Source organism: Nycticebus coucang, chromosome 10, assembly GCF_027406575.1.
Source record: "Nycticebus coucang isolate mNycCou1 chromosome 10, mNycCou1.pri, whole genome shotgun sequence".
Lineage (NCBI taxonomy): Eukaryota > Metazoa > Chordata > Mammalia > Primates > Lorisidae > Nycticebus > Nycticebus coucang.
The window spans coordinates 41,131,435-41,147,268 of record NC_069789.1 but is presented as its reverse complement, the minus strand read 5'-3'; the positions used below and the strand labels follow the sequence as shown (position 1 = coordinate 41,147,268).

The window sequence follows — 15,834 nt, the reverse complement described above, 5'->3', positions numbered from 1 at the left end:
ATCCCATCTCAGGGTGGGCAAAGGACTTGAAGAGAAACTTCTCCAAAGAAGACAGACACACGATCTACAACACATGAAAAAAAATCTCATCATCCTTAATCATCAGAGAAATGCAAATCAAAACTACTTTGAGGTATCACCTACCCCCAGTAAGAGTAGCCCACATAACAAAATCCCAAAACCAGAAATGTTGGCATGGATGTGGAGAAAAGGGCACACTTCTACACTGTTGGTGGGAATGCACACTAATATGCTCCTTCTGGAAGGATGTTTGGAGAATACTTAGAGACCTAAAAATAGACCTGCCATTTGAGCCTATAATTCCTTTACTAGTTTATACCCAGAAGACCAAAAATTACAATATAACAAAGACATATCTGTACCAGAATGTTTATTGCAGCCCAATTCATAATTGCTAAGTCATGGAAGAAGCCCAAGTGCCCATTGACCCACGAATGGACTAGCAAATTGTGGTACATGTATACCATGGAATATTATGCAGCCTTAAAGAAAGATGGAGACTTTACCCCTTTCATGTTTACATGGATGGAGCTGGAACATATTCTTCTTAGCAAAGTATCTCAAGAATGGAAGAAAAATTATCCAATGTACTCAGCCCTACTATGAAGCCAAATTATAGCTTTCACATGGAGGCTATAACCCAACTATAGCACAAGACTATGAGGAAAGGGCCAAGGAAGGGAAAGGGAGGGGGGAAGTTAGGGTGGAGGGAGGGTAATGGGTGGGGTGCATCTTAGAATGGGTACAGGCGAAACCTACTAAACGCAGAATACAAATGTCTACATACAATAACTAAGAAAATGCCATGAAGGCTACGTTGAACAGTTTGATGAGAATATTTCAGCTTGTATATGAAACTAGCACATTGTACCTCTTGATTGCAGTCATGTACAAAGCTATGATTTAACAATTAAAAAAAAAATCAACTGAAAAAAATAAAATTATTACCGACAATATATGTTAGCACAGACCAATGTCTTATATGTTAGGAAAGACCAATGCTTTATAGGTGAGGACAGACAAATGCTTTATAATATTAGAATATATATATAACCATAACTCACATCAAATTAATCACCATTTCATATTTGACAATGTTTCCTGTATATTTTGAATAAATTAAATAAGTTTGATTTGCTTTCCCATGACTTTCAGTGGTCTGAATATTTTAAGAAGACCAAATTTAGAGTTGTGTTTTTGTTTTTGTTGGCCTGGGCCAAGTTTGAACCCGCCAGTCTCAGTGCATATGGCCAGCGTTGCAACCACTGCCCTACAGGCGTTAAGCCCCAGATTTAGAGTTTTTATTTTGGAAGGTTTGTCAAATATCAAAGGCCTAAAACATTTGTTTAAACAAAATTACAAGCCAAAAGATTTTAAAGGAAATACATAGCCAACTGGATCACATGTAAATTCTTTCACAAATTCTCTTTTATGAGCTTCATTTAAACTGCACAGACCATCTACAAACATTCTAAAGTTTCTTTAACTTTTGCCCTGCCTTTCACTTTCTTACACAACCATTCTGTTTCAGGACAAAATTTATCACACAAGATTCTTTCTTTACACAATGCCATTCTCCTTTCTGTCTAATTTCTCTTACTCTCAAAAACTCACTTCCCACAAAACAGGATCCCAGTTTACCATGAAGTCACCCATTCACTCAGCCAAACAGATAACTAGAAGGTTTAAAAGGCAAGAATCTTATCCTTTGACAAAGACTCAGTTTCCCCAACAACTTAAACAACCAAATTATTACATTTTACAAATGAGAGACATTTTATGAGATGTAACATTGATACAGGATTTTCCCACTCAGGGCTGGACAGGCTCAGGTGAGCTTAGACATCAGACTCCCATCTCTAGGCACAAACCCTCTGAGCCCCAGCAAGGTCATGGACAAAGCAGCCCGAAACCTTTTGAACGTCTCCACCCTGACTAAGGAGCACACACCCTAAAACAAAAACTGCAGCAAAGACCTAATAACATTGTCTAAGGTGAGGCACAGCATTCATTCATTTGCTAGAACACCCCTTCAGTTTGTAAAGGTATTTTTCCATCTGTCAAGTCCTGGCCAAAATATCTCTCAGGGCCAATTATTTACCCCTAGAAAAAGGACTTATGCAGGAAACCTCCAATCTGGGCCTCCTCCCCACTTCCAGAGGCTGTTAAACCTTGAAGACCTGTTGGTTATATGGATACAGCCTTGTCCAGCATGAGATTTACACTCTCTTCCCCAGATTTTCAAGGGCCATCCAGAGCTCACTGGACTGCCTGAACCGCAACACTTTTAAAGGCACGACCCCTCTGCCAATAGCTCTGGCACTCTCCACTTTCTCTGCATGCCCCTCAATCCAACAAAATGCCATTTTATCACTGATCTGTGGCTCGCAGGCTCAATTCTCAAATTCCTGAGACCAAACACTCACTGAAGAAATTGCAATAACAAAACTATAGCAACATCCTTTCTAATGTCTTTTCATTTCCCCCCAAATCCCATGTGGCCACGTGGCCGCCACCAAAGACAGAAAGCGGAAAACCTGGAACTTCCAGTTTCTCTCAGAATAGCCAGCGGGCAAAGTTGGAGCAGGGAAGGGCACGCTCACACATTCGTTTCACCCCATGAATGGGGGGAGGGGCGAAACCCCACCTATCGTTACCCATCTCAGTCATTCTCCAAGCACTCACATGCACACAATCCCAACTCACTTCTTAACCTGGGCAGCCTCGATTTCACACTCAAGCTGTCATTTAGCCATAGGAGGCAAACCAACACTCCCGTAGGCCCTGTGAAGGGAGGTCCAACTCCATCCTCTGAGTTCTCTCAGTCACACCACATCCACACACTCTCACACACCTCTCAACAGACCTGCCGGCAATCTAATGCCCAAGGAATTGATCAGGCTCCTCTTCCACTAAAATGTAGTGGGATCCCCAGATCAATCATACCTTGCCTGAGACGTCTCCCTATGTAGGTACCTGTTCCCACATGCCAGTTGCTCCCTGTGTTTGACTCCTTGAAGACCCACCGACGGGGTCCTTTCTCAGCCCAGTCGAGGCGTCCACACAGGGAGGCCAAACTGCCTCGCTAGCGCGCTCAGTGGTTCACATCGCCCAGGCCTATCAGGGGCCCCCACATGGGTGTCCAGAGGATTGGAGGCAACTATCAGGTGCATGTTCTCTCCAGGGGTGATCTCGCTTCCCAGTCAGGGAACCAAAAATGTTGCAGGAAGACAAAACCCGATGGAGAGAAAGAGCACCCAAACACTATGTTTATAAGGGGAAGGGCTTTATTCACCAGCCAGGAGCTTATGGCATAGAAGAATTCAAAATGGCTGTGCCCCCTGACTGCCTTGGTCTTTATTGACAGTCAAAAAGTTCCACCCCACAGGTACCCTTCTCATTGGCCAGTTTGAATCAAGTGGGAGAATACAGGATTTCACAGAACTTGGAAATTTCCAAGTTTCAGAAAGTTAAGTTTACAAATTCCCAAGAGCTGAGTCACTGTGGAGAGGACCCTGCAGGTGTATCCTTATGGTCTCCTTGAGAAGACCTGTTCTTCTAGACCTCACCCTTTTCAGCTATCCTCTCTCACCTCTATGTAATAGATGTTAGACTCTCCATTTTATAACTGAAGAAATGGGCAGTTTACATAGCTACTAAAAATAAAGCACTATGAACTGCTATAAATCAATAGGAAATTATGGTTCTGAGTATAATTGATTCAGTTGATCTCATTAAGATAGCTATGTATATGAACACACGAGTCTTAAAGCATGCTCTACTTATCTGCTTTCAATTGGTAATTCCCTTCCAACATTATGAAGAGTTCTTCAGTGTTCTCATACATGCCAAGTGTTTTTGTGCCTCTCCATCTCTTGTCCTTGCAATGTCCTTCCTCCTCTATTTAGTGTAATTCTACTCATCCTTCAGAGCAGCTCAACATTCAAGTCCTTTTTGAAGCCTTTTCCCTCTACTGGTGTATTTATTACTACCAAGTAGAAAAGCAATCTGGAACAGGGTCCTGGAATAAGAGATTTACCAAGGAGACTAGAAACGAGGGACAAAAGGCACTCAGGCAAAGGACAGAGACAGGAAATAGCATGTTGTTTATAGGAAACCCCAAATGGATAGGTTGTAAAGGTTGAAGAAACTGGATGGGACGTGACCCAGAGAACTCTAAGGTTTACATCCTATCCTGTAAGTGGTGGTGAACCACAAAAGGGTTTTAGGGGAAAAATCGATTTTAGTAACTTGTTTTTATGGAAAAAAACATTGTGGAAACGTGGAGTGGTCTAGACAAAGAAAACTAGAAGTCATTACAATAATTAACACAAGAGGCACCAAGGCCTGAAGGCAATCTGGAGGCCTGTGAAAGAGGAGACCCAAGAGATGTTAAGAGGTGATAAAAGATGTTTTGCCAACCAAAAGAACATGGATGATGGTGTTGGTGGGCTGCCTGGACGACTCTTAGGTTTCTAGCTTGGGTACATTTTGCCAGGGCTAATCTTTCAGACAGGAAATACTGAAGGAGGAGGAAGTCTGACAGTTTGATTTTTTAAAACATGAAATGAAGTTTTGGGTACATGTTGACCTGAACCATTGATGCAACACTCTGGAGAATTCAGTATACAGCTGGAATAGGACCTAGAGCTCAGACTCAGAGATAAAAAATGTTAGAGTCATTAGCCTATGAATGCTATTTTACGCTATGAGATAAGGGTGATCAGGCAGCAAGAGAAGAGAGCCAAGTATGGAAGTTTAGTTCATCAATGTCTAAGAAGCAGGCCAAGGAAGAAAAGCCAGTGAAAAGAGACATAACTGACAAAAAGAATTAGAAAGGAAGGAGAGCAGGTCACAGAATAATCTTTTTTTTTTTTTCCCCTTGAGACAGAGAGTCTCAAGCTGTTGCCCTCGATAGAGTGCCATTGTGTCATAGCTCACAGCAACTTCCAACTTGGGCTCAAGCAATCCTCTAGGCTCAGGTTTTCTATTTTTAGTATAGACAGGGTCTTGTTCTTGCTCAGGATGGTCTTGAACTTATGTGCTCAAGCAATCCACTTGCCTCAGTCTCCCAGAGTGCTAGGATGACAGGCATGAGCCACCTTGCCTGGCTAATAGAATAAATTTAATATAAAGAGTATCACATGCAGCACAGTGGTAAGTCAAGAACAAAGAAGTGAATATTACCTTTGGTCAGAAGTACGTTTAATGATCTCAGTAAAAACAGTGTTGCAGTGAGGCCAGAAGGGTAAGGAAAAGTACAGAGGAAGAGCAGAACCTAGGAGGGTTGATTACTCTTCCAGAAATTATGACCTTTTTTTGAAGATCCAATAGTAACTAGGGAGAAAGAGAAGCTCAAGGAAAAGCTTTTTTATTATATTATTACTATTATTTTTCCATTTGTGGTTTGCTTTGTTTTTTAAAACAGAAATATTCTGGGTAATTTTAGATGGAGTATTAGAGGCTACGGAAAGCAAGTGCTTCAGGATATACAACACATGGCTTAAGTGGTGGTTCAAGGTCTGAGACACTTCAAAGAATGCTTAGATCAACCACAGTTACCAGCTTCAATTATCTTCATCCCTTTGTAGGAATTTCCTTTTAGCACATAAAAACACAGGCATTTCAGGAAATAATGAATAACATAAAACAGTATTAGTTCATGATATTTATTACTGGGGTTGTTTACAGAAAAGCCTTTTCCACAGTTAATTTGAGCATAAGAATAATTGTCTCATGTGACCTCCTTTTAGAACTTTTATTTAAAAAAAAATCATAAAACTGCATCTGAGAAGATATTAATATCAATTTTTTAAAAAGTGAGGAAGAGTTGGAGAGGGAGTTCTGTTTTATCCTTTAGTAACTTCGACCAAACAATGTGTAGTACTTGGCAGGCTTCTTGCCACAGACACACTTGGCTCCAGGCTGCAGTTCACATAGTGGTTTGAAAGGGATGCAAAGGCTTTTAGCTCCCATGGATGGAGCACCAGGTTCAAGATCTTGATCCCTAAAAGAGAAAACAAGTAAGAATTTTATCCATTTATGCTGTATATTCCTATTCCTTTCCATTGCAATACCTCCCAAGTTTTATCATTTAATATGTTTACCTGGCCGTGGTCTTTTTGATCCAGTCTTCACAGTCAATTTCCCCACAGAATGGAATCTGAGCAATCTAATAAAAAAGGGGAAAGTATTCAGTATTTGTAAAATCTTTCTATTCAATTCAATAGAAGGAACATTTGAATTCTATATTAAACTTATAAGCAAAAACTAAGATAGTCTCCTGCTCTTTCCAGGCCATGAGACCTTCTCAAACCTGCTAGGAACTGTCCTCAGAGGCATAAGAAATAGGAAGTGAAGTTGTTTCACTATCCCAACCCTACATTCATAAAACACGAAGACATACATAACAAAGACATCTTTGCAATATACTAAAATGTCCCAATAAACACAGCACATGAGGAGAAGCTGGACTCCAGTTACCCCTCCCTCATTTCACATCAGGACTACTGCCTGTTCTATCTTAAAGGTTATCAGGAGGATAAAAAGAAGAGGCAGATAGCAAATAACAGTAACCGTCAGGTAAACATCACCATATGCCACGTTTCTAACATGTTACACAAGTTAAGTGGATCATTTTTTAAAGTTCAAAAATCATTGTGTGTAAGGAAAAAATTCCCAATTTTTCTTCCACTGTTCACATAGAGTAATGGCAGAATCAAGAAACCTAAGATTTTATCCTAATTTTGAAATTTATGTTTGAAAATCTCTAGACCTAGGTTTTAATAAATGTAAATGTAGATGGATAGTATTACATCTTTGGGTTGTAAACACAAATCTGGTTTCTTTTAAACTTTTACTTCTATTAACTTAAAAACATTTGCAACTGTATTTTTCTAACTTTAAGAATATTTTATAAACAAAGTCATATTATTTTCCCTCTAAGGAAAAAAATTACTAGACCTTAGAGAAGGTTTGTGTTTCTTTTCTTTGAGACAGAGTTTCATTAAGTCGCTCTCAGTGGAGTGCTATCGCGTCACAGCTCACAGCAACCTCAAACTCTTGGGCTTAAGTGATTCTCTTGCATCAGCCTCCCAAGTGGCTGGGACTACAGGTGCCCGCCACAACGCCCAGCTATTTTTTTTGTTGCTGTTGTTGCAGTTGTTTAGCAGGCCTGGGCCAGGTTTGAACCCACCACCCTCGATGTATGTGGTTGGTGCCGTAACAACTATGCTACGGGCGCTGAGCCTAGGTTTGTGTTTCTAAAATAATAATTTTTAAAATTTAAAGTGATTTGTAGCATATGGAGAAATTCAAGTTATTAATGAAATGTATTTGAAGTTGTAAGTGAAAATTTTGTTTAAAAAAACATGTTTTGATTCTTTCTAGCTTCAAAGTCAGGTTTAAATAATAGGACTTTGAGGCTGGGCAAGGGCTCATACCTATAATCCTAGCACTCTAGGAGGCTAAGGCAGGAGGATCTCTTGAGCTCAACAAACCAGCAATAGCTCTGAGACCAGTCTAGGCAAGAGTGAAACCCCTGTCTCTACTAAAAATAGAAAAATTAGCCAGGCACTGGTCCCAGCTACTTGGGAATCTGAAGTAGGAGGATTGCTTGAACCCAAGAGTTGGAGGTTGCTGTGAACAAGGTAGACTCCAGGACATGCTAGACTGGGGCAACGGAGTGAGACTCTGTCTCCAAAAAAAAAAAAAAAAGACTCTGAAATTTCTATTCATTTATGTTTAGCATTCATTAATAGGAAAAGATCATATGGATTTTAAAGTTATTACCTTTTTATTTTTAATCATTTTCTATCTATGTTTTAGAAAAGACACACTGTTTTGTACTATGTAATACCTTAAATTCCTTAGTGGAAAATGTTAATGAGAAGTTCCAGTAATACTAAAAAATCATAACAATTAATAAAAGATTAGTAATACATGGCAACAGCAAAATATATATATAAAATAGCATTAATTTTTCGTTCATACCAACAGATAAGAGTAAAAAAAATCAAACTTTCACCTATATTCAAAGTTCCAAAGATCCCTGCTTCCTTCTGTCCTCCAAGTAAATACAATTTTATTGCAACAGCCCCAAAGGTTACTTGATGGTCAGTCAACACATCTAAGCTGAACAGTATGAGGTAAGATAAGGGATGGATATGACTACTGAATACTAGAAACAAAATTTGCTTTCTAGTCCTACAGTATTCTTTGTATATATGACTAAAATACTCTATGTTCTACTTTAGAATAGATATTGAAATCTCTATAGTGACTTACATAATATTAAAGATCTCATTCCACTAATACCAGCTAGGATTAATTTCTTCGAAAGCAAAGGATTATTTCATTACTCTATTGATTTATTAACTCTTATGCAATGTCCCTAAGGGACTGTGCTGCAAAAGTTAACTATCATATTTCTATAATAAAATAACATTTAAAATCCAATAATTAACGGGAAAAAATCATAAATAAATTACAGTGAAAGAAAAAATACACTCCAGCAGATGGCTGTACTTTCCTAGCCTTTTATTAAAAGTAGGCAGTTTGAGTCAAGTAAAAAATTATGGAACCCCAAAAGGTAAAAGATTACAAAGGCAATAAACTAAGAAGATTAGGAAGCTAAATACTGAAGAATTATAAACCTGAAAGGGATTTTGAAGTCATCTATTTTGTACTTATTTTACAAAACAGTAAACTGAGAGCCAGAGAGATTAACTCATTTTCCCAGCTCAAGTAATAAGAGACCTGGTAATAGGTTATAATTATATGTAACAGTCAAGTTTTTTGCCTATTTCTTACTCATTCTCAGCATGAGTTTAAGGAAAAAAAAGATACAGAAGAAAGTGCACTAAACTGAGTCAGAAGAGAGCTCTGAATTCTAGCAGCAGGTCGGCTTGTATATAGTTTGGGATAATTCATTTAGACTCTGGCCCATGGTTTCTCACTTGTAATGTGGGGACAGAGAACTGCTTGTATGATCAAACAAGTACACCAGAATACTAAAGTCCACAAGTGATTCATTCCAATAATTAACAACTTAGCAAATCAGTATTTCATCTTTATGAAATTTATAGTTTCAGCTAGGAACAGCTGCATAAACACAATCGATGAAATCTTTTTTTTTTTTTTTTTTTTTTGAGGCAGTCTCAACTTTGTCACCCTGAGTAGACTGCCCTGGCATCACACCTCACAGCAACTCAAACTTTCGGGCTCGATTGATTCTCTGGCCTCAGCCTCTCAAGTAGCTGGGAAAACCAACGAAATCTTAAAGAGTCATTAACTACCTATTAAGAAGTATCTATGGAGTTTCAAGGAACCAGAGCAGCCACTCTTTAAAAAAAAAAAAAAAAAAAAGGCGTAAACATGAGCAACACTGTTCTTTACATTATTTAGAAAGTTCAATTTAGAGCTGTGGCATGGTCAGAAAATTGAAAGAAACTGACCTTTCACCTTGTTTTAGAAATCTGTTCATTACATTTCTAAAGCTAGAACAATGGTTACATCTAGGAACTTGTATCAAACTGAAATAACAAAATAAAAATTTTCAATAATGAAGACATTAAGGGGCATACCGATAATCACTATTCTTTAGGAAACAGCATATCAAATATGTGAAAGGGTTTTTACATAATAATCTATTCACAAGTATTACCCCAAAATGGTATAAAGTAACACTTTGGGAAAGCCAGTAGAAAAAGAGTATATCATGTTGAATAATGTTTAATAATTTTGTGTGATTGGCTTAAAAAGGAATTAATGGAATGCATAAGCTTAATGAGTATTAAAAAAGCAATTTACTAAAATGTTTATATTCAAAACTTTTCAGAAGTCACTTACCTTCCCAGAATCTAGTATCTTCTGAAAGTCTTCCATTGTGTTAGTCACAACCATATGAGTCTTAAGGTCTTCAGAAGCCCTACCACAAAAATTAGAAAAGAATACGTAATTTTTTTTACAAATAAGACAAGACAAAGTTTTAAAACAGACATGAGGCGCACTGAACACAGTTATGCTTATAATCCTAGAACTTTGAGAGGCTAAGGCAGGAAGATCACTTGAGAACAGGCACTGTAGTCAGCCATGATGGCACCACTGCACTCCAGCCTGGGCAACAGAGGGAAACATCTACCTCCAAAAGCAAACAAACAGGCTTGGTGCCTGTAGCACAGTGGTTACGGTGCCAGCCACATGCACAGAGGCTGGTGGGTTCAAGCCCAGCCCAGGCAACCTAAACAACAATGACAATTGCAACAACAACAAAAAAATAGCTGGGCGTTGTAGCAGGCGCTTGTAGTCCCAGCTATTTCTGAGGCCGAGGCAAGAGAATCGCGTAAACCTAAGAGTTTGAGGTTGCTGTGAGCTGTGACACTACAGGACTCTACTGAGGGAGACACAGTGAGACTCTGCCTCAAAAAAAAAAAAAAAAAAAAAGCAAACAAAAAAACACATAAGATAAGCACAACTTAATAAAAGAACAATTACCAGAAGTCAGAAGAACTTAATTGATTCTCAACTCTCACTTGAAATGACTGGCCCTTACCTATTATTGTTCTCCTGTGAGTCTTAAAAGTACTGGAAATTAGCCAAGGTCACAGCAATGAGTGATCAAAGCTTTTGTTATTATAGTTTTTAAATCTCTATTGACCAACATTCCATTCCTGGCTATACCACTTACTATGTATGGGAATCTGGGTTATTTTTTAAACTCCTCTGGTCTCAGTTTTCCTTTTTGAAAAATACTCTAGGTGCCATTAGAACCACAGAACTGGGAGGTGGAGCAAGATGGCAGCCGAGTAACAGCTTCCTTGCATCTGGGCACAGTGAGTCTGGGGAGATAGGACTCCAGGCATCTCTGGCTGGTGGGATCTGCCTATCATCACCCCTGAGAGAATACAGGGAGTCAGCGAGAGACTTCTGCACCACAAGAGGAGGACTAAAACAGTGGAAAACCAGCAAGTGGTCGCGTGTGTTCAATCCGTCTAAACCCGGCCGCAACTTCCACAGGCACGAGAACTTAAAGAGCAAGAGGAAGTGAAAGGAAAATTAGGGCAAGGAAACAGATAAAAGAAATCACTCATGAGGAAGAATCAGCAGAAAACTCCAGGCAACATAAAGAACCAGTCCAGAACAACCCCGCCAAGGGACCATGAGGTAGCTACTGCAGAGGATTCCACCTATACAGAAATGCTAGGAATGACGGAAAGGGAATTTAGAATACACATGTTGAAAACAATGAAAGAAATGATAGAAACAATGAAGGAAACGGCTAATAAAGTGGAAAATAACCAAAAGGAAATTCAAAAACAGAATCAAATAAGAGATGAAAGATATGAAGAATATAAAAAGGATATAGCAGAGCTGAAGGAAATGAAACAGTCAATCAGGGAACTTAAAGATGCAATGGAAAGTATCAGCAACAGGATAGACCATGCAGAAGAAAGAATTTCAGAGGTAGAAGACAAAGTTTTTGAGATAACTCAGATAGTAAAAGAGGCAGAAAAGAAGAGAGAGAAAGCAGAACGTTCACTGTCAGAATTATGGGACTTTATGAAGCGTTCCAACATACGAGTTATAGGAATTCCAGAAGGGGAAGAAGAATGCCCCAGAGGAATGGAAGCCATACTAGAGAATATTATAAAAGAAAATTTCCCAAATATTACCAAAGATTCTGACACACTGCTTTCAGAGGGCTATCGGACCCCAGGTCGCCTCAAATCTAACCGAGCTTCTCTAAGACACATTGCGATGAACCTGTCCAAAGTCAAGACAAAAGAAAAGATTCTTCAAGCTGCCAGGAGTAAGCGCCAGTTGACCTACAGGGGCAAATCCATCAGAGTGACCGCAGACTTCTCTAATGAAACTTTCCAAGCAAGAACACAATGGTCATCTACCTTTAATCTACTTAAACAGAACAATTTCCAGCCCAGAATTCTGTACCCTGCTAAGCTAAGCTTCAAAATTGACAGAGAAATCAAATCATTTACGGATATACAAACATTGAGGAAATTCGCCACAACAAGACCAGCTCTACAGGAAATACTTCAACCTGTTCTGCACACTGACCACCACAATGGATCAGCAGCAAAGTAAGAACTCAGAAATTAAAGGACAGAACCTAACCTCCACACTGATGCAAAAGATAAAACTAAGCAATGGACTCTCACAAAATAAGACGAATAGAATACTACCACACTTATCAATTATCTCAATAAATGTTAATGGCTTCAATTCCCCACTGAAGAGACACAGATTGGTTGACTGGATTAAAAAACACAAGCCATCCATTTGCTGTCTGCAAGAAACACACCTGGCTTCAAAAGACAAATTAAAGCTCCGAGTCAAGGGTTGGAAGACAATTTTTCAGGCAAATGGAATTCAGAAGAAAAGAGGAGTTGCAATCTTATTTTCAGATTCAGGTGGATTTAAAGCAACTAAAGTCAAAAAAGACAAACATGGTCACTTTATATTGGTCAAAGGAAAAATACAACAAGAAGACATTTCAATTCTAAATATCTATGCACCCAATTTAAATGCTCCCAGATTCTTGAAACAGACCTTACTCAGTCTGAGCAATATGACATCTGATAATACCATCATAACAGGGGACTTTAACACTCCTCTTACAGAGCTGGACAGATCCTCTAAACAGAAATTAAACAAGGATATAAGAGATTTAAATGAGACCCTAGAACAACTGTGCTTGATAGACGCATATAGAACACTCCATCACAAAGATAAAGAATATACATTCTTCTCATCACCCCATGGAACATTCTCCAAAATTGATCATATCCTGGGACACAAAACAAATATCAACAGAATCAAAAGAATTGAAATTTTACCTTGTATCTTCTCAGACCATAAGGCACTAAAGGTGGAACTCAACTCTAACAAAAATGCTCGACCCCACCCAAAGGCATGGAAATTAAACAATCTTCTGTTGAATAACAGATGGGTGCAGGAAGAAATAAAACAGGAAATCATTAACTTCCTTGAGCATAACAACAATGAAGACACAAGCTACCAAAACCTGTGGGATACTGCAAAAGCAGTTTTGAGAGGAAAATTCATCGCTTTAAATGCCTACATTCGAAAAACAGAAAGAGAGCACATCAACAATCTCATAAGAGATCTTCTGGAATTGGAAAAAGAAGAACAATCTAAGCCTAAACTCAGTAGAAGAAAAGAAATCTCCAAAATCAAATCAGAGATCAATGAAATTGAAAACAAAAGAATCATTCAGAAAATTAATGAAACAAGGAGTTGGTTTTTTGAAAAAATAAATAAAATAGATAAACCATTGGCCAGACTAACGAGGAATAGAAAAGTAAAATCTCTAATAACCTCAATCAGAAATGATAAAGGGGAAATAACAACTGATCCCACAGAGATACAAGAGATCATCTCTGAATACTACCAGAAACTCTATGCCCAGAAATTCAACAATGTGAAAGAAATGGATCAATATTTGGAATCACACCCTCTCCCTAGACTCAGCCAGGAAGAAATAGAGCTCCTGAACAGACCAATTTCAAGCACTGAGATCAAAGAAACAATAAAAAAGCTTCCAACGAAAAAATGCCCTGGTCCAGATGGCTTCACTCCAGAATTCTATCAAACCTTCAAGGAAGAGCTTATTCCTGTACTGCAGAAATTATTCCAAAAAAATTGAGGAAAAAGGAATCTTCCCGAACACATTCTATGAAGCAAACATCACCCTGACACCAAAACCAGGAAAAGACCCAAACAAAAAGGAGAATTTCAGACCAATCTACCTCATGAATATAGACGCAAAAATTCTCAACAAAATCCTAGCCAGTAGATTACCGCTTATCATCAAAAAAGTCATTCATCGGGCGGCGCCTGTGGCTCAAGGAGTAGGGCGCCGGTCCCACATGCCAGAGGTGGCGGGTTCAAACCCAGCCCTGGCCAGGAAAAAAAAAAAGTCATTCATCATGATCAAGTAGGCTTCATCCCAGGGATGCAAGGCTGGTTTAACATACGCAAGTCCATAAACGTTATCCACCATATTAACAGAGGCAAAAATAAAGATCACATGATCCTCTCAATAGATGCAGAAAAAGCATTTGCTAAAATCCAGCATCCTTTTCTAATTAGAACACTGAAGAATATAGGCATAGGTGGCACATTTCTAAAACTGATTGAAGCTATCTATGACAAACCCACAGCCAATATTTTACTGAATGGAGTAAAATTCAAAGCTTTTCCTCTTAGAACTGGAACCAGACAAGGTTGTCCTCTGTCACCTTTACTATTCAACGTAGTGCTGGAAGTTCTAGCCAATACAATTAGGCAAGACAAGGAAATAAAGGGAATCCAAATGGGAGCAGAGGAGGTCAAACTCTCCCTCTTTGCTGACGACATGATCTTATACTTAGAGAACCCCAAAGACTCAACCACAAGACTCCTAGAAGTCATCAAAAAATACAGTAATGTTTCAGGATATAAAATCAATGTCCACAAGTCTAAGTAGCCTTTGTGTACACCAATAACAGTCAAGATGAGAAGCTAATTAAGGACACAACTCCCTTCACCATAGTTTCAAAGAAAATGAAATACCTAGGAGTATACCTAACGAAGGAGGTGAAGGACCTCTATAAAGAAAACTATGAAATCCTCAGAAAGGAAATAGCAGAGGATATTAACAAATGGAAGAACATACCATGCTCATGGATGGGAAGAATCAACATTGTTAAAATGTCTATACTTCCCAAAGCAATCTACCTATTCAATGCCATTCCTATCAAAATACCAACATCGTACTTTCAAGATTTGGAAAAAATGATTCTGCGTTTTGTATGGAACCGGAAAAAAACCCGTATAGCTAAGGCAGTTCTCTGTAACAAAAATAAAGCTGGGGCATCAGCATACCAGATTTTAGTCTGTACTACAAAGCCATAGTGCTCAAGACAGCATGGTACTGGCACAAAAACAGAGACATAGACACTTGGAATCGAATTGAAAACCAAGAAATGAAACTAACATCTTACAACCACCTAATCTTTGATAAACCAAACAAGAACATACCTTGGGGGAAAGACTCCCTATTCAATAAATGGTGTTGGGAGAACTGGATGTCTACATGTAAAAGACTGAAACTGGATACACACCTTTCCCCACTCACAAAAATTGATTCAAGATGGATAAAGGACTTAAATTTAAGGCATGAAACAATAAAAATCCTCCAAGAAAGCATAGGAAAAACACTGGAAGATATTGGCCTGGGGAAAGACTTCATGAAGAAGACTGCCATGGCAATTGCAACAACAACAAAAATAAACAAATGGGACTTCATTAAACTGAAAAGCTTCTGTACAGCTAAGGAGACAATAACCAAAGTAAAGAGACAACCTACACAATGGGAAAGGATATTTGCATATTTTCAATCAGACAAAAGCTTGATAACTGGGATCTATAGAGAACTCAAATTAATCCACATGAAAAAAGCCAACAATCCCCTATATCAATGGGCAAGAGACATGAATAGAACTTTCTCTAAAGACGACAGACGAATGGCTAACAAACACATGAAAAAATGTTCATCATCTCTATATATTAGAGAAATGCAAATCAAAACAACCCTGAGATATCATCTAACCCCAGTGAGAATGGCCCACATCACAAAATCTCAAAACTGCAGATGCTGGCATGGATGTGGAGAGAAGGGAACACTTTTACACTGCTGGTGGGACTGCAAACTAGTACAACCTTTCTGGAAGGAAGTATGGAGAAACCTCAAAGCACTCAAGCTAGACCTCCCATTTGATCCTGCAATCCCAT

General features: G+C 38.7%; 1 protein-coding gene across 2 annotated transcripts in view; it reads right to left on the bottom strand.

Annotated features, from left to right (window-relative positions):
- Positions 1-5,676: 5,676 nt before the first annotated feature.
- Positions 5,677-15,834, bottom strand: part of EPRS1 (glutamyl-prolyl-tRNA synthetase 1) — a 116,712-nt gene continuing 106,554 nt past the window's right edge. For both annotated transcript variants that reach the window (XM_053606388.1, XM_053606389.1), the window contains 3 exons: positions 9,871-9,949; positions 6,129-6,193; positions 5,677-6,028 (listed from right to left, as the gene is read on the bottom strand). In XM_053606388.1, the coding sequence (XP_053462363.1) occupies positions 5,878-6,028; positions 6,129-6,193; positions 9,871-9,949 (295 nt within the window). In that variant the 3' untranslated portion in view covers positions 5,677-5,877. The remainder of the gene's footprint in view (positions 6,029-6,128; positions 6,194-9,870; positions 9,950-15,834) is intronic.